Consider the following 24,500-nt stretch of genomic DNA (forward strand, 5'->3'; position numbering starts at 1 on the left):
GACTTAAGCCATACTTTGGTACAGTGCGCCTCAATCTTTGTGGTCCTTGAAGTGCTGTAGTTCCTGGATTTTTCCAATAATTTAAATCCAAAGTTCTAATTCTTCCTCATGGTTGAAATTTAACATGCATTCTCTAACTCAAAATCCTGATGCTTCTTTCAGGTATTTTGATTTTCTATGTTTACTTGTCCTATATAGACTCTGTATTACAGAGAGTATGTACTTTTCAGTCACGGAGCACTTACCATAATTTCTGCTAAGGGAACAAATCCAATGACAACTCTGTTATCCTGGCGAGTCTGAATTTCTCGGATGTTTCCTCTTCTTTGCGCCAGATCTGCCAGGACAGGGCTGAGGTACTCTCTAGTTACAGTAACCTCAAGGTTCATCAGAGGCTCTAAAACTTGCTTATCAGCTTTCTTTAGAGCCTAAAGAAATTAAAGAATGTTAATTCCCTTTTCATCAGTCAAAAACAAAACTTCTATTTAAAAATGATTAATAAAAACTTACTCATACCACTCAAACTTTTAAATCTAGGGCTTTAGCAAGTTTGCTTGCTTTAACTCTCTAAAAAGACAACATTTTATAAGTCAAGAACTTCAAAATTTGCTTATATACTGAAAGCAGCATGTCCACTTTGATTAACAGAACACCTGTGAACATGTGCAAGCATCACAGAAGCAGTCCACCTTTTTGAATGATTTCTTCCTACTTAAACCTCTTATTTTTGTCATTTTTCTTGACATTTAAGTTATAGTTCATGCGCCATGCCAAAGACAGTAATCAAGGAGACAAATATTGGGGGGTGGGGGGAGGATAAAAAAAACTCAACACAGCAAAGTAAAAGAAATATACCATCTATTCCTTTATATATACTTTTAAATTTTATTTATTTATTTGAAAGGCAGAGAGACAGACTTCATCTGCTGATTTATTCCCCAAATGTCCACAATAGCTAGGGCTGGGCCAGGCTGAAGCCAGGATCTCAGATCTTTATCTGGGTCTCCCACAAGGGTGTCAAGGATCCTAGTACCTGCTGCCTTCCAGGGTACATATTAGCAGGAAGTTGGACCGGAAGCAGAGAAGCCAAGATATTCAAACCAGGCACTCCAATATGGGATGCAGGCATTGCAATTAGTATTTTAACCACTGTGCCAATCACCTGCCCCACATTATCTATTTTTTATTTAACAATCTCTTTAGAATCTTAGACTTCAAAGGCTAAGAAAAACATGTACATAAAGAAAACATGAAAACTAAAAATGTCTTTCATAATAAATGAAGTTGTAAAAGGTAAAAGTAAGAGAAAAAATGCTACAATTAAGGAAAGGACTGCATTATGTGTAACTAAAGAGGGCATGTAACTATGATCACAGAACTGCTGCTAACCTTTTTTCTTTTCACAATCTTCCTTGGCAATATTACCTAAATGCAAAGCCTTAAAAATACCTTCTACCTAGCTTCCCCCTAATACTGGCCAGCTCACACTCTCAGGGTGCTCCAGTAATGTACTCTTTTGGCTTCAGGATAGTGTCTGAATATCCTTTAGCCCCCCCAGCATGACTCAAACTGAGCTCACTATTTTCTTTCCCACTTGCCTCTGCTTTCCCCTTTTGGATGGCATTACTAGTCTTCAGTTCACTTAGACATGCATCTTTGACTTTTTACTTCTCCTCAAGTTGGCTGTAAGATTTCTATTCCTGAGACTGGTGCATGGTGGTGCAGTGGGCTAATAAGCCACAGTTTGTAATGCCAGCATCCCATACTAAAGTGCTGATTTGAGTCCTGGCTCACGTGCTGCCCGTATAGCTCCCTGCTAATTCACTTCAGAAACCATGTGAGAATGCCCCAAGTAGTTGGGTCCCTGTCAATCGTGTGGGAGACCCAGATGGAGTTCCTGGCCCAGCCCTGGCCTTTGCAACAATCTGGGGAGCAAACCAGTGGACAGAATATCTCTATCCTTCTCTGACATCTCCTTAAATATCTTTTGAAATAAAAATAATAGATTTCCATTCCTACTGCTTGTATCCTAAGTCAGACCTAGTCCATTTCCCATCCTAGATTACTTCTTCACTCCTCCAATCACTTCCCCACTATTGTCAGAATAAAGTTCAAATACTTTAATGCAAATTTATAGTCTCAACTTCATTTTATTTTTTCAACACAATTTTTCTAGTACTCTCCTCCTTCATCTGATCTTACATATAAATGGATTATTTTATTCCTCTGTCTGGAATATCTCCTATCATGGACACATCCTCTAAAATCATAACAGGTCAAACGACTTCTTCCCAAGGGTCCTCCCTAATTCCCTGCTTTCCAGATTTTATGATACTCCATCCATTCTAATACTTTGGATATTTGGCTATATTCTAACTCCCTGACTAAAATCACAAAGTCAAAATATAATCATCCTATTTGTGCTCTTCTCAATGGTCAAAGAACTGTATGCACTATACAAATGTCTCATTAAAAGTATGAAGCAACATTAATTTCTCAAAAGCAGACAGAAGGAGATTTCCCATTAGATGAAGATTGCCAAGGGTAACACTTCTGTTAGGAATTTAAAGTAATGAATTCAAACTAAAGACTTGAGGTAAGCCCCCCTTAAAGTTGTTTTCTGTTCTCTAGTACAATCTTACTTAAAAAGCTAATCAACTGAGATATTTTTGGAAGGCATTTTACATTTTGAAGGATGGGCTTGGCATTAATTGGGAAACATCTAGATTACTATTCCAATAGTAAAATCATTTCAGGAGAAACTTTAAAAAACTACTTGAAGGTGAATGTTCTCCCCATTATAATCATGTCTACTTTACAGGTGTTTAAAAAAAAAAAAAGATTTTAGTTCTTTATTTCAAAGGCAGAGTTAGAGAGAGAGAGAGAGAGAGAGAGAGAGAGAGAGAGAGAGAAAGGTATTCTGATTTCTGGTTCACTCCCCAGATGGCCACAACGGCCAGAGCTGGGCCAATCCGAAGCTAGGAGCTTCCTCTGCATCTCCCATGCAGGTGCAGGGGCCCAAGCACTTGGGCTATTGTCAACTGCTTTCCCAGGCTGTTAGGGAGCTGGATCAGAAGAGGAGCAGCCACAGGGCTGGCGCTGTGGCATGGCAGGTAAAGCCACTGCCTGCAGTGCTGGCATCCCATGTGGGTGCCAGTTCTAGTCCCGGCTACTCCACTTCTGATCTAGCTCTCTGCTATGGCCTGAGAAGGCAGTGGAAAATGGCCCAATTCTTTGGGATCCTGCATCCACATGGGAGACCTGTAGGAGGCTCGAGGCTCCTGGCTCCTGGCTTCAGTCGGCTCAGCTCCAGCCATTGCAGCCAGTTGGGGAGTGAACTAGCGGATGGAGGACCTCTCTCTCTCTCTGCTTCTCCTTCTCTCTCTGTGTAACTCTGACTTTCAAATAAAGAAACAAACAAACAACAACAACAAAAAAAACAAGAGGAGCAGCCGGGACATGAATTGGCACCCATGTGGGATGCTGGCGTTGCAGGTGGAGGCTTAGTACAGTATGCAATGTGCCAGCCCCCAACAGGTGGTATTTCTACCTGTACTCTTAGGTGAACACAGTTTCAATCTTATTTTTTCAAAGCAAAGCTTTTTGGTTTTGTTTCAATCAAAAAGTTTTTAAAGTATGCATTTGAACTCATGAAAGACATTAAGTTCAGCCTTCTGAAGTCAGGGGCTTTGAGTATCTAAATTGACTTTTCAAGGGCCAGTGGGTAAAGCAACTGCCTGTGATGCCAGCATCCCATAAGGGTAACAGTTCATGTCCTGGTTTTTCTATTTCCAATCCAGCTCCCTGTTAATGGCCTGGGAAAAGCAGTGGAAGATGACCCAAGTGTTTGGGCCCCAGTCACCCATGTGGGAGAGCCTAGTGAATCTCCTGGCTTTGATTTTGCACAGCCGTGGCCATTGTGGCCAGCTGGGGAGAACCAGTGATGGGAGATCTTTTTCTCTCTGTCTCCCCCTCTCTCTCTGTAATTCTGACTTTCAAATAAATAAATATATAAATAAATCTTTAAAAAGTGACTTTATAATTATGAATTCAAATAAGTCTATAGAAAATTAGGTCTCGGGGTTGCTGTGGTGGCACAGCGGGAAGCTATGGCAACACGGGTACAAGTCCTGGCTGCTCCACTTCCAATCCAACTCCCCGATCATGTGCCTGGGAAAGCACAGAAGATGGCCCCAATACTTGGGCCCCTGCCATTCCCATGGGAGACCTGGATGGAGTTCCAGGGTCCTGGCTTTGGTCTGGTCCAGCTTTAGCCACTGCAGTCATCTGGGGAATGAACCAGTGGATGGAAGCTCTCTGTCTCACCTTAACACTGCCTTTCAAATAAATAAATCTTCCAAAAAAGAAAAAAACACAAAAACAAAAAAGGAAATTAGGACTTAAACATAGTTTAAGTATCAGAAAAATGATAATAAATCCAAGAGTTATAATGCAAAATCAGTTACCTAAAAAACTAGGGTATTTCAACACTAAGAACACATGGAATTAGCATGCAGCACACCACACTTCTGGGAGTTAATCCAGGGGACTGCAGCACTCAAGGACATTCCCCCAAGTAACTACATCAAGAAAATCACATTTCTTCATGCTCTGAGAAGGGATGATACTTATACTGAACCTGTTATTTAGTGGGACTAACTTGTTTTCAATGGTCCTTGATTAAAGCAATCTTACTTGAATAAACAAAGTTGTAATCAACATTAGATCTTCACTATCCTAGGCTGGCGCCGTAGCTTAACAGGCTAATCCTCTGCCTTGCGGCGCCGGCACACCGGGTTCTATCCCGGTTGTCCCTCTTCCAGGCCAGCTCTCTGCTATGGCCCGGGAAGGCAGTGGAGGATGGCCCAAGTGCTTGGGCCCTGCACCTGCATGGGAGACCAGGAGAAGCACCTGGCTCCTGGCTTCGGATCAGCGAGATGCGCTGACCGCAGCGGCCATTGGAGGGTGAACCAACGGCAAAAAGGAAGACCTTCCTCTCTGTCTCTTTCTCTCATTGTCCACTCTGCCTGTCAAAAAAAAAAAAAAAAAAAAAAAAGTCTTCACTATCCTTTGTAGTCTGTTTTGGGTCAAGCTAACTCCAGATCTGTCCTTAACCCTACCAAGTTTGCCTCTAATATCTGTGTGTCTGAAACGGGGAAAGCATACATACCACTTAAGGAGATATGTCCCTTTGCCAAAATCAGAGGATATTTTAATAGTGATCTGTGTTACACAGTAATTTCCAAAGATCCTCTTTTCAGGGGTGGGCAGTTAGCCTTGTAGTTAAGACACTCGCACCCCTTACCAGAGTGCCTCGGTTCAGCTCCTAATGGCAGCTCTTGACTAGCTACCTACTAATGTAGGTGACAGCCCAAGTGATTGTGTTCCTGCCATCCATGTGGACGACCTGGATTGAGTTCAGGCTCTTTGCTTCAGCCCATAGCCTGGGCTGTTACAAACACTGGCATCTGGGGAGTGAACCAGTAGATGAGAGTGCTCTCTCTCAAATAAAGAAAGAAGTAAAAAACACAAACAAAAAAAACCCCACACCATTTTAGATAAAAATCTGATGATTAAGAAATCAAAGACATGTCTCATATCAGAATACCTGGTTCTGATTCTCAGCTCAGCTCCTGATTCTAGCTTCTTGCTAATACAGGCCCTGAGAGGCAGTGGTGATAGCTTAGGTAATTAGATTCCTGCCAACTATGTAGGAGACCTGGATTGAGTGCCCTGCTCTTGGCTTCAGCCTTAGTCAGCCCTGGCCACTTATGAGTATGTGGGGAGTAAACCAGCAGATGGTAGCTCTCTCTGCCTCTCAAGAAATAAATAAAATTAAAAGAAATAAAGATTCTCCACAGTAAGAACTCTTACTGCCTAAAAGCCTTAGGAGGCAAAGATACAAAGTCAGGCTCTGTAAGCACAGCTGTCTGTGAGACCAGTGGTAATTACACTCAGTAGTCAAAGCAAAAGAGATTAGGATAGTTCTATACCTTTTGTATACATCTTGAGACACAGGCAGAAATCATAGTTGTGGAAGTACCAGGATGAGTTATCAGTGAATGTAAAGTAACTGTCACATCTTGAATTGGGGATCCGAGCAGTGGGCCTAGGCAGGGGAGAACAAAAGCATATTAATTGTATTATTCCTCACCATGTCAATATATAGTGAGGAAGTGCTGAAAGTGCAAAAAAATTGGGAGAAAACAGTAACAAAGGAAAAGACAAATACTCTGTAATGCAAGGAATGATAAATGGTTGAGTATGATACTATGTTTACTCTTACTTGAGTACTATACCTTGAAGGCATGCCATGTGAATTCCATTTTCAATGGCCTCCTGGGAGGTCTTCAAAATATCTTCACTAATATCCTCAGCATACTCAATCACTGGTGTAACAGATGATGACTGAGTTGGCTTTACTTCCAGGTCTACAGTCACGAGATGCCGTTTGTCTCCTAAAGTTTTATCTAAGGTATCTAAAAACAAATTACTTATGGTACGTCCGAGATTTATTCTGGAAGTTTAGCAAAATCAATAACTCAAGGTCTCATAGAAGACAAAGCAGAGGAGAAATTAACATTAAATATAGTATAAAAAAGATTAAAGCAAGTAGTTCTATCAACAAAGCATCTGTTTCCATGTTTACCGATGCTAAAAACCTGTTCTTAATCACCTATTAATATTGCTTTAGTGTTAACATGTGTTAAGACACATATGAAGATCATGCTTTTGAATTTTTCAAAACGTCTCATGTGACAGAAATTCTTTTAATTAGAAACTTTATTAAAATATATCAAATGATAAAACATTTCAAGAGTACAAAAGGCTAGCTAATGAAAAGGCCTTTAACCCTGCTAACCCAGAAACTTGTATTTAGTACACACTTCCAGTAATATTTTACATCCTTAATGTTTATGATTTCTTTCCTACAAAGCTAGTACCATGTTTTGTTTTGTTTGTAAAACTGAAAACAATAGCCCCAGTTTGCTAACCAGCAACAGCTATTAGCAATCCCCAATATTTTACTAAAACAAAACTGTTGTGTTTATGTGACTGGCCACATGACAATGATTCATGACTCAAATTCAAAACAACAAATAGTTGTCTACAATTCTTCACAATTCCTTTTTGTACTCATTTTTATACTACAAAATGTTTTGTAACATATATGCATAAGATAAAAATAAAATGAACACTCATGAAATCTGAAACTACTAAAGAAACAGATGACCAGTACCTAAAAGTCTTCTGAAGCAACAATTATTTTTTACATAATCACTCTGCTAAATTTCTTTAGAGCTACATCAAACATGCATGTTTCATTAAACAACATAGTTTATTTCTGCTTCATTTTGAATTTGTTATTATAGTATATATAGTCTGCAGCTTGCTTTTTTTGTTCCATATGTTTGAGAGTCATCTGGTCATTTTCTGTTTCCAGCCCTCTTCGTTGGTATCTGAGTCAGCATTTGGCATTCCACTATGAGGAAGAACCTTTCTCCTTCTTCCTGTTCTTTATCAATGTATTGTCACTATAGACTTGTGAATTCCTGTTTTTTCTCAGTGGTCTGTAGTTATCACTCTTAATTATCTTGACTTTCAAGTTTGGCAGTAGAGCTACTTCAAGGTGAACCTGTGTCCTTAAGCCCTCATTGTTAGTTTAAGCATTTCCTTTCTTTTTCATGTCCCATTTTACATTGCCTGGTTACTCTGATAGTCTTCTGTTTCTTTCTTTCTTTCTTTTTTAAACCTATTTATTTGAAAGAATCGCAGAGGGAGAGACAGAGAAATCGTCTATTCTCTGGTTCACTCTCCAGATGGCCACAATGATTGGGGATTGGCAAGGCAGAAGCCAGGAGCTTTATCCAGGTCTCCCACGAGGGTGCAGAGGCCCAAGCACTTGGGCCATCTTCTACTATTTTTCCCAGACCACTAGCAGAGAGCTGGATAGGAAGTGGAGCAGCTGGGATATGAAACAGCATCCAAATGGGATGCCAGCGGTGCTAGGTGACAGCTTTACCCACTACACTCCAACACCAGGCCCAAGTCTTTTGTTTCTTACTAATACTTTCTATCCCCTTTTGTATCTTCAAAAATAACAAATATACTTATTTTAGATTCTGCATTGCATCTCATAATTCCATTATTTGAAGCTTTGGGATCTGTCTGATATTTGTTGTTCCTATTGACATTTTGCTAACTGCTTTTTTTCATGTTTCTGTAATCTAAGAGAAAATTAACTCTGAGTTCATATTCCTTATTTGTAGAATTTCCTGTAGACCTGGGTTGAAGATAATTTGTCTGGAGAGGCCCTCTCTTTTTTCAGGGTTCCTTGGGATACTAACAATCTATAAGTACTATACACTAAACTCTTCTTGCTTTGGAGTTTTTTGGGTCATACGGGTTCTATGAATTTAAGCTAAAAGCCTTTATTAGAAGACTATACTTGTAAATTCTCAGAGATTTCTCCCTGCCCTTATATCCAGACAAGTTTCCTTGCTCTCTGCTTTCGTGCAGAAGACTTTTCCCAGCTCTTTCCGTGGAGCTGTGGCCCTAAAGTGTGGAGTCAGAGATAAGTATAGAATCCTGCAGAATATTTATTGTTTCAGAAAAACCTGTTTTATGAGAACCATGAATAAAAGTAAAAAGTGCGGTGAGACTGAAGAAAGAGGACAAACGCAAGATTACAAGAGGATCACTTACTGGAAGGACTTACGCACAGAAGTGTGGTCACAGTTGGCTATAAGACATACGGCTGTCTGTACTACCTGTTAGTACTAGGGGGTTTGTATGTTAACACAAAGGTGGTCCACGGCTAACCTAAGTGCACCAGCAGTTTCTCAAGAAATGTTAACATTTCAAGCAATAGGAAAGGGATATTCCAGGGTTCCATGTATCTAATGACTTCCATGTATCTAATGACTTCCTTTATTCCATAAAGTTTGCAATAACTGTCAGAAGGGCAAAGATGGCTGTTATATTCAAAAAGGCTATAGTCATGGCTGTCTTGTTTTTCTAGAATCATGCACCTAGTTCCTTTTTGATCACTAGAAATTTCTATTACATTCTAACTAGCTCAGATATTAATGTACAATATTTCATATTTTCCTAGAATTTTTAGTTTTAACAGATATACAAATACAAATAACAGAACTCTTCATGTCCTTTTTTTTTGACAGGCAGAGTGGACAGTGAGAGAGACAGAGAGAAAGGTCTTCCTTTGCCGTTGGTTCACCCTCCAATGGCTGCCATGGATGGCGCATTGCGCTGATCCGAAGACAGGAGCCAGGTGCTTCTCCTGGTCTCCCATGCAGGTGCAGGGCCCAAGCACTTGGGCCATCCTCCACTGCACTCCCAGGCCACAGCAGAGAGCTGGCCTGGAAGAGGAGCACCCGGGACAGAATCCGGTGTGCCGGTGCCGCAGGCGGAGGATTAGCCTATTGAGCCGCGGCGCCAGCCTCTTTATGTCCTTTGTTCCTATATTCTACTTGTTTAATTTTTTAAGCTTCAGTAAATTGTAAGACTTTTTACAAATTGTTGTACTTAAAAACACCTGGTTACCCTAAACATCTTTTTCTACACTATTTTATAAACCTACTAATATTTTCTCCTTTAGAGGTGAGGAAGAGTAATTGTTGTTATGTTAGTTTAGTTAAGGGAACCAAATTATGTTAAAAAAAAGTGTAAGTTCTCACAATTATGAATAGAAATGCAAAAACCACACTTTTTGAAGAATTCCAGCAGAATAGGATTATATCTATTAAATATTGGAATTGATTTTCACTCACTTTATAGTGTAAAAATAACACTGAATTAAAATTCTTCTACTTGTTCTAGCAGTGACGATTGGGACAAGACATCTAGTTCAATGACTTACTACATCCCATGACCACTGAAGATCACATTGTCTGACGCATTACTCATCCAGCAGATGTTATGGGTGGAAATGGGATAGGGCATTCTGCCATTATAACAAGCAAAAAGTCCTAATAAACAACAACCAAAAAAAAAAAAAAAATACAAAGACTTTCTCCTCTTCTAGAAGATACTAGGTTAGTGACTGTGAACCCTACTTTAAACACATAAACAGAAAGAAACAAAAACAGCAACAGCACTAAATGTTTTACATTTTACCTGTGGCACGAACTGCACTTAGGATGGTCTCTCGGTACGCCACCTGGAGAGGCCCTAGATAGGTGTCCAGTCCATATTCCCTCTTGATTCGGTCATGAATAATCTCAATATGTAACTCCCCCATCCCACACAGAACAGTCTGGTTATAAGAAAATAAGAGATTAAGAAAAAAATTACATTTGTCACAAAATAATATATAAAGGTATGGTGTTGACAAATATTATCTTTTAAATTAATTATGAATTGAATTTCTTTTGCAGTTTTTTCTTTGGTGAGGGTGAAGGTTCTTTCACCAAAACACTGTTTTTTACTTTTCTGACTGGAATAATACATTATTACAAGAGAACTACTTAGCTATTTTCTCTTTCCATGACAGTTCAATTATTAGTTGGATGGGTGGCACAGAGCTTAGATTACACTCTTCAACTAGAAAGGTAAATTCTGGCCAAAATAACATGAATTAACTGATGCTGACAACTTCTGAACTGTGCACTTGAGAAAGGTAAAGCTCTTTTCTCAAAGAAGACATAGGCAACTGTCTTGAAACAAGTAGATGAGGGTAACGCCTTTGAATGGGGGATGACAAAACATTTCCCAACCATATGGGCACTTCCTACCCATTTTGGCACTTTATAGCTTTAAACCTCCACACTAACTTGATCCTTCATGTAAGATGGACGCTGATTTTTACTTGTTTCGAGCCAATGTTGTTTTGGGTCTTTGCAAGAACCATCAAATTTTCACTAAAGCCAAAGAGATATCTATTTCTTTTTAGCATCAATGGTTATACCTAAACAAGATGCTTGTGTATGAGAAAGAGCATAGGGCAAGGTGGACATATTTGCTCTTTCTTATTCATATGCCTTCTGTTTGGTGATGAATTAACTTAATCCAAAGAAAGATATGGCCTTTGCTCTTAGCTACTGAGAGAAATTTCAAGGCCCTTGAAATGTCCTTCCTGATAGAAGTGCCTTTGTTTGCCTACTGGCTTTGTCCACATTGTTTACTAATGAAATTTATGACATGGACTTTAGAGCACACCAGTTAACCTCTGAACTGGACACTAAAAGCATTAGCCCAAAACATGCAGGGAGGCTAGAGACCAAAGGTCAAACACATGACCAGTATCTGATCAAGTCACAATAAAAACTCTGGACACTAATGGCTCAGCTGAGCTTCTCTGATCTTTGCCAGAGGATAACATGTTCCAAAGGATGAAGAAGGATTTGCATATGGAACCCTCCCAGGTTTTGCCCTATGTTTTCTCTTCCTTTGGCTGCTTTTAATTTGTATCTTTTTGCTGTCATAAAAATCCTAATATTTTAAAAAGAAGAAATTACTTGGCATATGATTGCTAACTTTGTTAATATAGTTAAAAAGTGAATTATTTGTGTGCATGGGCAGCATTGTGGTACACTGTTAAGTCACCCCCTGTGGTGCTAACATCCTATACTGGAGTGCCATTTACAGTCTCAGCTGCTTCACTTCCAATCCAACCCTGTTAATACATTTGGGAAGGTAGGGGATGTGGGAAATCTGGATGAGTTCTAGGCTTCTGGCTTCAGCTTGGTTCAGCCCCAGCCTTTGTGGCCATTTGGGGAGTAAAAACAGCAGACTGGAATATCTCTCTGTCTCTCCATCTCTCTGCCTTAAAATAATAAATCAACCTTTTTTTAAAAAAAAATATTTATTTTAAAGTTAGAGTTACATAGAGAAAGGAGAGGCAGAGAGAGAGAGAGAGGCAGAGAGAGAGAGAGAGGTCCTTCATCTGCTGGTCACTCCCCAACTGGCCACAATGGCCAGAGCTGCGCCGATCTGAAGCCAGGAGCCAAGAGCTTCCTCTGGGTCTCCCATGTGGGTACAGGGGGCCAAGGATTTGGGCCATCTTGTACTGCTTTCCCTGGCCACAGCAGAGAGCTGGATTGGAAGAGAAGCAGCCTGGACTAGAACTGGCGACCACATGGGATGCCAGCGCCCCAGGCCAGGGCGTTAACCTGCTGCACCGCAGCAATAGCCCCAAATCTTTTTTTTTTAAGTGAATTATTTGGGGGCAAAAAGCAAATTGTAAAGTAACAGATAAAATGGTTTATATATCCAGAAAAACACTTTCTGTATAGCAAATAAGAACAGATATTTAAAAAAAAAATGTGTAGAAGGCTATTTACCAAGTTTTCATATTAATCTTCATAGAATGGGATAAGGGACAGAAAAAAGGACTATAATTCTTTACTTTTTTATTTCTATATTTGCTATTTTTTAAAAAAACTGTCACTTTTAAAATAAAAGTTTTTTTATATAAAGTTTTGGGGGCTGGCGCTGTGGTGTAGTGGTTAAAGCCTCTGCCTGCAGTGCTGGCATCCCATATGGGTGCTGTTTTGAGTCCCAGCTGCTCTACTTCTGATCTGCTATGGCCTGAGAAAGCAGTAGAGGATGGTCCAAATTCTTTGAAGCTCCTTCTACTGGCTTCAGATCGGCCCCGCTCTAGCCATTGCAGCCATTTGGGGAGTGAACAGGCAGATGGAAAACCTCTCTTTCACTCTCTCTCTCTGTCTGGACCTCTCTGTAACTCTGCCTTTCAAATAAATAAATCTTAAAAAAAAAAAAGTTTGATTTTACTTACTGTCATCGTAGCCATCATGATCAATTAAATTAATCACTACCCCCTCACTTAGCTTCCATTTTGGAAAACTGAGTATTCTATATTTTCCTGATAAACTAAATCAGTTTATTCTTTTAAAGACAATTTTGGTTTTAAGGAATTCTTTCTAAAGTCTTTTGTATAATATACTCTGCCCTTCTAAAAGAGAAGGCAGAATGTAATTTAATAATTTTTTTTCTATTTGCTGGTTTACTCCCCAAAATTTGGCTGAAACAGCCAGGGCTGGGCCAGGCTCACATGGGTGGCAGGGGCATGCACTTGAGCCATCTTCCACTGCCTTCCCAGGTTTATTAGCAGGGAGCTGGATCAGAAGCAGAATAACGAGGACTTGAAGTGGCACTCTAACATGGGATGCGAGAGTTGCAAGCAGTGGCTTAACCAGCTGAGCCACAATGCCAGCTAATTTAATCTTTTCTTGAAAATGTCTGTTCTTCTACTGTGCTTTATACCATAGCACCTACTCTCCAATCTTTTACTTCCTATCACATTGTTAGACTACAATCTATCATTTCTTTTTTTTTATTTTATTTTATTTTTATTTTATTTTATTTTTTTTGATAGGCAGAGTGGACAGCGAGAGAGAGACAGAGAGAAAGGTCTTCCTTTTGCCGTTGGTTCACCCTCCAATGGCCGCCGCGGTAGCGCGCTGCGGCCGGCGCACCGCGCTGATCCGATGGCAGGAGCCAGGTGCTTATCCTGGTCTCCCATGGGGTGCAGGGCCCAAGGACCTGGGCCATCCTCCACTGCACTCCCTGGCCACAGCAGAGAGCTGGCCTGGAAGAGGGGCAACCGGGACAGGATCGGTGCCCCGACCGGGACTAGAACCCGGTGTGCCGGCGCCGCAAGGCGGAGGATTAGCCTAGTGAGCCGCGGCGCCGGCTAACAATCTATCATTTCTTATCTTTTTAAGTATGTTACTAACATTAGCAGCATCTTCCAATCCTCCCTCTACTGTGCTTCTTCTGTAAGCATAAAAGCCTTAAAGGGTTAAACCTCATCTTAGTATTTCATAAGTCTCTAATGGAAGGTGGAAAATGTTGAGGAGTAGTTTATATATGTGAAGTATAATTATTATAATAGGGAAGTGATGGAACAAAGACATATGCTTCACCCATTCTTGCTCATTGCCCAAAAGACAGATAAACATTGGAATGTATTCCTTGCCCTTGAATCTCAATTGGGTCTCACATCGGACCCTGCATTCTTTTCCAGGTTCCCAAGGGCCAGCCCTGTCCCAGGAATTCCCCTCCCACTGCGGCCCCCTATCCCCACACCAGCCCTAGCCCTCCTTAAAAAGGCCCGGCCCCTGGGGGTCTGGGCCTTCAGCCACATGTTCCATCAATGTGCATGTGGGTAGCTGGTCACCCACCTTTATGAAGTTGTACACTGTGTCCTTTCTATTCTGCGACTCTTTTCCTAACATTTTGGTGCCCCATTTGGGGTGGCACCAATCTTCAACTCTTCCTAACAAGAAGTAAGAGGAATTTATCTATTTAGCTTGGGAATCAACATAAATAATCACAAATTTATATTATGAAAGATCAAAAAGAATGTTTTGTTTAGGGGCACAGACCAATCAATGTTTTAGTTATATGCACACACACATACATACACAAACACAATATAGAAAAGCTAAATAAAGTCATAAATTCCTACTTGTCCAGAGTCAGGATCTAGTCTCACTTTCAAACTGGGATCTTCACGTTGAAGACATTTCAATGCATGATCCAAATCTATGTGATAAAAAACATCATTATTTACATTTCATTTTTCAAGTAACTTACTTTAAGTTCTAGTGGGGAAAACAGTTGAACAAGCAAATTTTGCAAAGCAAAATTTAATATAGCTATAAATGCCTCATAGAGAAGAAAAAAAAGTGATACAAAAGTGATAGAGACTACTTGAGAATGAGTGATATGGGAAGTCCTTTCCATCATGATTTGGGTGTAAGACACAAATGAAAAGAAACCTGTAAGCCCAATCCTAAAGAAAATAATTCCAGATTAAGGGAATGGCTGTGCAAGAAACAATTTGCAAAAACTGCTGGAAAAACTACAAGAAGGCTAGTAGCTAAAGACTAGAGTGCAAAAGGCAGAAAGGGTAGCAACAGATGAGGGAGGATGTGTGGCAGGGATCATATTGTGGAAGCTCTTATAAACCATGGTGATTCAGTTTGAATTTGCACTGGGAAACCACTGAAGTTTTTAATAGAGGCATCAATCTGATTATATTTTGCAAAGATCAATCTAGGAGTTGATAAAAAAGCAAAATCTCTTCAGAAACACAGGTAATAATGAGAAAATGGCAAAAGGAGGTGAGAATTACACGGTGAATAAAGATACTAAAACAATCATTCAATGATGAATTATCACAACTACAGAATAGGAATGTATTATCTGTACCATATACATCTATAGTAAAGTGATATTCAAATTTATTACTAAGGATAATCACCCTTTAAAAAAGATATCAGAAGTTCTATAGACATAAGAATAGTTGAAAAAAGAACTAGCTAATATTTAATGAGCCAAACTTATAGTCTTATGTGCAGTATTCTTAGATATACCTGTGCAGTCCAAATGGTAGCCATTTGTAGGTGTTACTAGTCTGAAGTGACACATGCTACAAATTTAAAATACATGCCTCAGGTTTTTAAAGACTATATATGAATAAATGAATGTAAAATATCTCATTTTGTTAGGTAGGAAGTCAGTTATGAGCTTATGTGTGTGTGACATAAAGGCCTAAAGAGAAGACATCTATGTCCAGGATATGCTGCATCTCAAAGTCATCCTGATGGTGTTTCAGGGGCAGCCTGGTATTCACATCCTGCCCTGCCCTGCCCCCTTCTACCTGATAACCTGCCAGGTGGAGGTCTCTACCCCTTCTGCCTGACAATCTTCCACAATCTCCCAGGTGCAGCCCAGTATCTGCATTTCAAACACCCTGCTCCAGATCCCAATTCTCTAGGGGGTCCTGCTCACCCTTCCTCCTGTCTGATAGTGTTTGCATCCATAAAGTCCTTTGAGAGAAAACTCAGATAGAAGTTTTTCTATTTACATCCAAAAAACCCTTTGTTCCAAGAGGAGCAGAGGTGGGGAGGCAAGACCCATCTCCTTAAATCCACCCCCCACCCCCCACCCCCAACCGGACTGCACGCTGAGCCCTCTGCCTCTCTGCTGAGCCGCCCTCCTGGTCTGGCCAGGTGTAATCTCTCCACCCAACCATGTAACCTCGTTCCTTCCCCCCAACCCCCAGTCCGAGCGACTGGGCATTCTCTCTTAGGTCCTGTCTGGAGAGGTGCCCATCCGTTCTTATGGATGTCCCTTCCCTAATAAACTTTGCTACTTTTACTTTCCACTACTCTGTCTCACGCCTGAATTCTTTCTTGCACGAAGACAAGAACCCTGCAGTTTCTCCGGTAACAATTTATACTTAATATATTTTTTATGGTTGATTGAGACAGAGAAAGTACTTCCATCCACTGATTCATTCCTCAAATGCCCATAATTGGCAGGACCAAAACTGGGAGCCAGGAATGCAGTCCTGGTCTACAGTGGGCGACAGGAGCCCAATAACTTGAGCTATCACTGCTGGTTCCCAGGGTATACATAAACAGGAAGCCGGAGTCCAGAGCCAGAGCCAAGGATAGAACCTAGGTACTCCAATGTGCTATTTAGGTATCTTAAATGAGAAGCTAAATGCTGCTCCTCATTAACACATTTTTGTATGATTTCACATCGAAATAATATTTTGTTATACCAGGTTAAGTGAAATTTATTATTAAAATTAATCTCATTAGTTTCTTTCCATTTTGTAATAGGGGTTTAAGAAAATTTTAAATTACACATGTGGATCACGTTATATTTCTAACAGACAAAGTCATTCTCGAGCCATACCTCACAGTGGGGTCCTTTTTTTTTTTTTTTTTTTGACAGGCAGAGTTAGACAGTGAGAGAGAGAGAGAAAGGTCTTCCTTCTGTTGGTTCACCCCCCACAAATGGTTGTTATGGCTGGCACTCTGCGGCTGATGTGCTGCGCCGATCCTAAGCCAGGAGCCAGGTGCTTCCTCCTGGTCTCCCATGGGGTGCAGAGCCCAAGCACTTGGGCCATCCTCCACTGCCTTCCTGGGCCACAGCAGAGAGCTGGACTGGAAGAGGAGCAATCGGGACAGAATCCGGTGCCCCAACCGGGACTAGAACCTGGGGTGCTGGCGCTGCAGGTGGAGGATTAGCCTAGTAAACCAGGGCGCCGGCCAAAGTGGGGTTCTAAGGGCCAATAACACTAGCTTCACCTGGAGCCTGCAGTATCTTAGGTTCTAGATCTACTGAGTCAGAACCTAAATTTTAATGAGAATTTCAAGAGATATTCATATTCAAGGATAAAATGCATCAATTTAGATAATTTCTTTTTTAAAGTCATAATACAGTTTTATTTCACAATGATAAAAAACTATGGGAAAACATTTACATTTTACTATGTTACAGCACAACATTTTAATAGGATATTTCTTGCCATAAATAAGATCTTGCTGATTTATATTACTTTTAATTTATTTTTAATTTGAAAAGCAGAGTTGCAGTGAGAGGAGAGGCAGAGATCTTCATCTGCTGGTTCACTCCCCAAATGGCCACAATGGCCAGGGCTGGCCCAGGCTGAAGCCAGGAACCTGGAGATTCTTCTGGGTCTCCCACATAGGTGCAGGGGCCCAAGCACGTGGGCCATCCTCTGTTGCTTTCCCTGGCACACAGCAGGGAGCTGGATTGGAAGTAGAGCAACTGGATCTCAAAATGACTCCCATAACGGATGCTGGTGTTGCGGGCAGAGGCTTATTATGCTATGCCACAACACGGCTTTGTGATTTATATAACTGAAACAATGGTTTATGTTGTTTAAAGTAAAACAAAATGACTTATAAATTTTTAAATCCAGGAGCTAGAGTTGTTGCACAGTGGGTAAAGCTGCCACCTGTGTTCGCTGGCATCCCTTATGGGCACCGGTTTTTGTCCTGACTGCTCGATTTCCAATCAAGCTCCCTGCTGATGATCTAGGAAAAGCAGTGGAATATAACCCAAGCGTTTGGGCCCCTGCCACCCACAAGGAATACCTTGATGAAGCTCCTGGCTCCTGGCTTCTGCCTGGACCAGCCTTGCCCTGGCTGTTACAGCCATCTAGGGAGTGAATCAGTGTATATAGGATCAATCTCTCTCTCTCTGTAACTCTGACTTTTAAGTAAATAAATGAATGTTAAAAGAAAAAACATTTAAAAAATCCAGGCAAAAACATATGGCTTCATTATCAACATCCTATATAATCCATTACTAAATTATTTTCATTACCAATTAGCACCCATTTATAAAAGATGCATTCTTAATATTGGTCAGTTGGAATACAGCAGAAAAATTAACACAATTCAGAAATATCAAGCATCTATTTTTGCTACCTGTTTAAACTGTGTGATAACTACACCACAGTACACGGTTCTAATTAACATTTATTACCCATAGATTTGTTTCCAAAAATTTGTCAGTAATCTGGAAATTTTGACTATTTACAATGAAATGATTGCTATTTTAATGTCTGCATAGAAAACTCATCATTAAAAATCATTTGACTAAATGAAAACTTAGTAAGTTCATGGCAAATAAAAACCAAGAATGGATTGCTCATCTACAGTAGCTGGTTTGAAACAAATGTACAGAAAACAAACTCTATGCTCTCAGGAGACTAAATCATTTCAGAAATTAGTTTTTAAAATTAACTACTTCTGCGCGGGCCGCAGCGGCCATTGGAGGGTGAACCAACGGCAAAAAGGAAGACCTTTCTCTCTCTCTCACTATCCACTCTGCCTGTCAAAAAAAAAAAAAAAAAAAAAAAAAAAAAAAAAAAAAACCAAAAAACAAAAAAACTACTTCTGGCCGATGCTGCAGCTCACTAGGCTAATCCTCCGCCTGCGGCGCCAGCACCCCGGGTTCTAGTCCCAGTCGGGGCGCCGGATTCTGTCCTGGTTGCTCCTCTTCCAGGCCAGCTCTCTGCTGTGGCCAGGGAGGGCAGTGGAGGATGGCCCAGGTGCTTGGGCCCTGCACCCGCATGAGAGACCAGGAGAAGCACCTGGCTCCTGGCTTCGGATCAGAGCGGTGCGCCGGCCACAGCACGCTGCCATTGGAGGGTGAACCAACGGAAGGAAGACCTTTCTCTCTGTCTCTCTCTCTGTCCACTCTGTCAAAAAAAAAATTAACTACTTCTGAACATACTAGAATATCACCCAATTACTTTTTTAGTTGCATACAGAAAAATAAAAACAGAATTATGTGTTACCTGGATTGAAGATTCTAATCACTAAGCATGTCTAAGTTTAAACTAATATAAAATTATCTGAAATAAGTTATACAGGAAATTTTAAGTAATGGTTGTTTTCTTTCAAAGAATAAGTAGATTTTAAAAATCATAGGTCTATGATTCAGAATGTCAAATTATAGTATTATTGATAGTAGATATCTATGGCAGAGAGGCAATATTTGGTCTGCTAAAAGGGACAATCAAGAAAGAACATGTTTTTTCTTCTTGAGAGGAGAAAAATATATTAAATAGAAATGTTATCACAGAAAAGTCTGGATCCCAAAATAAAAGAGTCATTTTTTGAAGAGAGCAATATTACCCTTTGACACTTAAAAGCACTATCCTTAGTATTAGGAATAATGTACCGTCTCATTCTTTTGTACTATAATCATTACATATGAATACATATATTTAAATAAAGACAGTGCATGGTGACTAAGCAACTCGGGAGCACACCCATAAACTAAGTCACAATATGCATAAATCTTTTATATCTTATCTGCTCATTCATACTTGAACAAATTTTCCTTAAATATTAACTTTCAAATAATTTAATTAAAAAATCTGACTGCAGTATTTTATTATTTTGCTAAATTACAGTTAAGAAAAAGAAGCTAGCTGTTTCACCTGTTTTAGAAAAAACATATTGTGGATATTATACAAATACACATATACAAAAAGGAAGGTCGTAAATTTTCTATGAGCAGATATTGTTTAGTCTGTGTCGTTGGTGTGTAACTGCAAAACGTTTTAACAACACAAGCATTAGAAGCTTTAAGACTGGGCATAGGAAAAGGTTTATACTCTACTGCAATGATGCTTCTGTACTTCTACACAATGTCTTTTAATGATGTCAGTCAACTGGAGGTAGGAGTTTATCAAATGATTCGCTTAACATCCATCATTTCCTGGTGACATGACTGTGTATCATGCCTTCATAGGTGACATTGGCTGGATTTACCAATGTTTTTATTTTTTCTTAGTAAGAGAGCCAAACATTAGTGTAACTAATGGGTCACAATGTCCATGGCACTGGAGGACAGAAATATCTCTGTTAGCATCACTGATAGGACCCTGTGGAAATGAAGCCTGGAATGAAGGTAGCACTTGAGCACAGTGACACCTGCAACTTTCTGCTGCATGGTAAGATCAATATATAAAGATGAAGCTCCTCCCTAGGGAAATTCTACCAAAATAATTCTGTTAGAAAGAACGCCATTCTTCACCTCAAAGCCTTTACATTTTCTGCTACATGTTTAATTCCAAGTTTGCCCTCCTAAGAGTTTGGTGAAAGTCCAATATCAAATCAAAAAGGCATAGTCATGTTAATATTTAATGCAGCAAGCATAACTGGAACACGTAGGCAGATACATTTGATATGTGAATTTCTGATATCTATAAAGGCTTTTGCCCATCCATGCCCAGTGTCTACCAATCAATGAAGGAAAATTACCACTCCAGTGGCCTTCCATGTAGTGGGCACCATGGCGGGTAATAGAGCAGCCAAGGTATTCCCGGCACATGCCCCAGCTCAGCTGACTGCATGTCAAAAGAGGAAGTGAGAGAGCACACCTGGCCTCAGCTCAAGGGCATGCAAGTGATGAGTCTAATTCAGGTATTTTATTTTTAAGCATCTACATTTAACTCAGAGTAACTATGCATGAAGCACCATATGTGTTGGGGTCTCAAGCCCGATGCTAGCCCCAGACCAGCAGGGGCAGCACAAGCACTCCCCAACAAGGCAAATGGGAGAGGTAAGGTCGACGGGTGATGAACACACCACAAGCACCCTTGAGTTCTGTTGAAGCAGGAACTGCTTTATTGAGGAAGTGTACAGTCTTATAAAGCTTATAAAGGACATGCACAGTAGGGGAGCCAATCAGAGAAAAGGTCACGCAGGCATAGGTGGACCATGCACAGGGGCACCTTACGTAAAGTATAGGGATCACGCACTGTCCATGTGTCTGGATCTAAAGCGGACCTATCCCTGATGGTGGTCTGATCTTACGTAGCTTAACCGTGGCAGCCGCAGATACGCCCCTCGAACATCCGCCAGGCACCATGTTGTAATGGAGATTTTAGGCAATGCCCAACACATACGCTTTTGGAATAAAAAGTTTCCCATTTTATTATAGAGGCCAGCACTATAGCACAGCAGGTAAAGCCACTGCCTGCAGTGCTGGTTCAAGTCCTGGCTGCTCTGCTTCTGATCCAGTTTCCTGCTAATGTGCCTGAGAAAGCAGTTGAAGATGGTCTAGGCACTTGGGTCCCTGCACCCACATGGGAGACTGGGAAGAAGCTCCTGGCTCCTGGCTCCTGGCTTGAGTCTGGCCCAACTCTCAGCTGTTGGGGCCATTTGGGGAGTGAACCAGTGGATGGAAGATCTCTTCTCTCTCTCTGCTTCTTTCTCTAACTTTGCCATTCGAATAAAATAAAATTAAAAAAAGTTTTATAATAAAATAAATAAATTAAAAATATTGTAAAGACTACCCTTCAGTTTTAATGGGGTAAATGCACAGTGGTATGACATCAAATGTCAAGTGCTATATAACAGGACTATAGTGTAAACAAAACAGAAACACAGAAAAAGAAACATATCCACTTAAAAGAAATCTATGTAAGGGAGCTTTGGAAGTCCCTCTCCTTAACAGTCTAAGACCTCAAAGTGAATGCCGATTAATGAAACTTTCTTTGGATATCAACTTCTTACCAAAAGCAGGTAAAGCCTTGTGTTTTCCAATGTAAAATTGTCTGGTGCAACTTAGCTGCATGCAATTCCATAATTTGAATGTAGGTGCTCACATAACATCTGAAATATGAAATGACTTTCAAATATATTAAAAGAACTCAAGGGTTACTTTGGGCACCTCAAGCTGCCTTTAAGTGCCTGGTCAGTCCAGATACAACTAACTTGGTCAATTCTGATCTAACTGGGCTGCCAGATTCATCACCACCTGAGCCTTCTTTTTCAGAGTGCAGACTACACCTACTTGCCTGAGGCCATATTAAGGTAAATGTTTTTTGTTTACCAACTGGAAAAGATCCAGTTTCTTTTAGTATTTGGGGGCTGTCTTACATCGGTGCTCACTTCCCTTAATGTGAACTCCACGTGGGGAGTTGAGGAACTAGAATATCTTCTTGCTAGGGATCTTCTTCTTTCTTTCCCAGGTCCTCAGGGAGACATGAGGAGGAAATAAAGATTGTTTTTTTTCTTTCATAATCTGTGAGTCCAACATGTTCATGGGAAAAAAAAAAGCCTTCTTGCTCCACCTCTAGAACTAGAACTTTTGTCTTTATACAGTTCTTTTTTTTTTTTTTTTTTTTAAGATTTATTTTACCTATTTAAAAGGCAGAGTTAGAGAGAGACAGGCAGAGACAGATCTTCCATCTGCTGGTTTACTCTCCAGATGGCCACAATGGCTGGGGCTGGGCCAGGCAGAAGCCAGAAGCCTGGGACTCCATCCAGGTCTCTCACATGTGTGGCAGTACTTAGGTCATCATCTACTGCTTTCCCAGGTGTCTTAGCAGGAAGTTGGATCAGAAGAAGTGGAGCAGTTAGTTAGGACTCAAACTGGCATCATATGGATGCTGGTGTTGCAGGCGGCAGCCTAGCCTGCTGTTAGATGACACTGGCCCCACGTCCTTATCTAGTTTAATATAGGAATTCAACAATAGCTTCCAGAGGTCATGTTTGAACTGAGACCTAAATAAAAAGTAACTGTTTAAAGGCAGAAAAGGGGATTCCATTATAATGCAAGACAGAGCTAATGAAAAGAAATAGCAATACAAGGGGCTGGGACTGTGGTGTAGTAGGCTAAGCCTCCACCTGCAGCACTGGCATCACACATGGGAGCCAGTTCATGTCCCTGCTATTCCTCTTCCAACCCAGCTCTCTGCATATGGCCTGGGGAAGCTGTGGAAGACAGCCCAAGTGCTTGGGTCCCCTGCACCCACGCGGGAGACCTGGAAGAGACTCCTGGCTTTGGACTGGCAAATCTCCAGCTATGTTAGCCATTTGGGAAGTGAACTAGTGGATGGAAGACCTCTCTCTCTCTCCTTCTCTGTCTATAGCTCAACCTCTCAAATAAATAAATAAATAAATAAAATCTTAAAACAAAACAAAAACAAACCAGCAATGCAAAAAGGGTATAAAGGGGTGAGTCTGTTGAGGCACAATGGGTTAGTTGCTGCCAAGGACTTCCACATTGCACATTAGAGTGCCTGAGTTTGAGTACTGGCTCTATTTCTGATATAGCTTCCTGCTAATGCACACCCTGGGATGGAGCAGATGATAGCTAAAGTACTTGGGTCCCTGTCACCCATGCAAGAGACCCAGATGGAGCTTCTGGCTCTTGGTTTGGGTCTGGCCCATCCTTGGCTACTGGAGGCATTTGAGGAGTGAACCAGTGGAAGGAAACAAACTTAAAAAGAAAAAAAAAAGCAAAAAACTATATAGCTTTATAGCTTTCAAATAGCCAAATGATATTACCATAGTGTATACATATTTTCAAATGAGTTCTAGAGATTGAATTAGAAAATAAAACAGCATTTTCCATGAGAAATAACTGGTTATGAAACAGTTACCATCTAATAATACTAGAAGGACAGGTATAAGGCAACTACTTAGCACATTAAGAACATGATATGAGAAAAATGGGTAAGATATAAGAAAAGGGAAAAAAAGGAGTTTGTAAAAGTCAAAATACAGTAATTAAAAAAATGAGCTGAACCACAAAAAAATCTTACCAATAAATTCAGATAAAATCTAACTCAATCACTTAAAAACTCTTTTGAGGGTATGATTATTTTATATATATCATCAGACCACTAATTATTTGATATCAAACCATTTTTACCTGGCTGCTTGGCCACTGATGGGGGCTCTATCGTACAGAAGAAAACAGGTTCTGGAACCTCTACTCCAGCCAATAAAAGTGTCTCCACTTCACGGTTTTTTCTATCCTTTTCTCCTTTCCGCTTGGCTCGCCGTGCTGCAGCTAATGCACTGGATTTTGATGAGACAATGGTGTCCCCAGTGACAGTCTGCAAGCAAACAAGATAATCTGGAACAAAGTGGGCTCTTGCTTGGCAATCATCTTCTATCAAGAACCAAGAGAAAAGAAAAATTTTAATGCTGTACTGTCTTCTCATCAGAACTTTAATGAGAAATAAATCCATAAACCTCTTTATAATACTGAGTAAACAAAGCTCATTTAATTTGTATATGAATTCTATCTAAAATTCTGTTATAATAAATTCCAACACATACACAATAAAGCAAATACACATATTTGCAATATACATCCAACATTCACTTGCCAAAATTAATGTACCTTCCTAAATTTTGATCATGACAAAACAGGTT

General features: G+C 40.4%; 1 protein-coding gene across 4 annotated transcripts in view; it reads right to left on the bottom strand.

Moving 5' to 3' along the window:
• Positions 1–24,500, bottom strand: part of GFM2 (GTP dependent ribosome recycling factor mitochondrial 2) — a 63,154-nt gene that overhangs the window by 1,133 nt on the left and 37,521 nt on the right. For all 4 annotated transcript variants that reach the window (XM_062212252.1, XM_062212251.1, XM_062212249.1 and 1 more), the window contains 6 exons: positions 23,992–24,178; positions 14,453–14,529; positions 10,138–10,276; positions 6,300–6,479; positions 5,994–6,109; positions 246–428 (listed from right to left, as the gene is read on the bottom strand). In XM_062212252.1, the coding sequence (XP_062068236.1) occupies positions 246–428; positions 5,994–6,109; positions 6,300–6,479; positions 10,138–10,276; positions 14,453–14,529; positions 23,992–24,178 (882 nt within the window). The remainder of the gene's footprint in view (positions 1–245; positions 429–5,993; positions 6,110–6,299; positions 6,480–10,137; positions 10,277–14,452; positions 14,530–23,991; positions 24,179–24,500) is intronic.

The sequence above is a fragment of the Lepus europaeus genome, chromosome 15 (assembly GCF_033115175.1).
Source record: "Lepus europaeus isolate LE1 chromosome 15, mLepTim1.pri, whole genome shotgun sequence".
Taxonomy (NCBI): domain Eukaryota; kingdom Metazoa; phylum Chordata; class Mammalia; order Lagomorpha; family Leporidae; genus Lepus; species Lepus europaeus.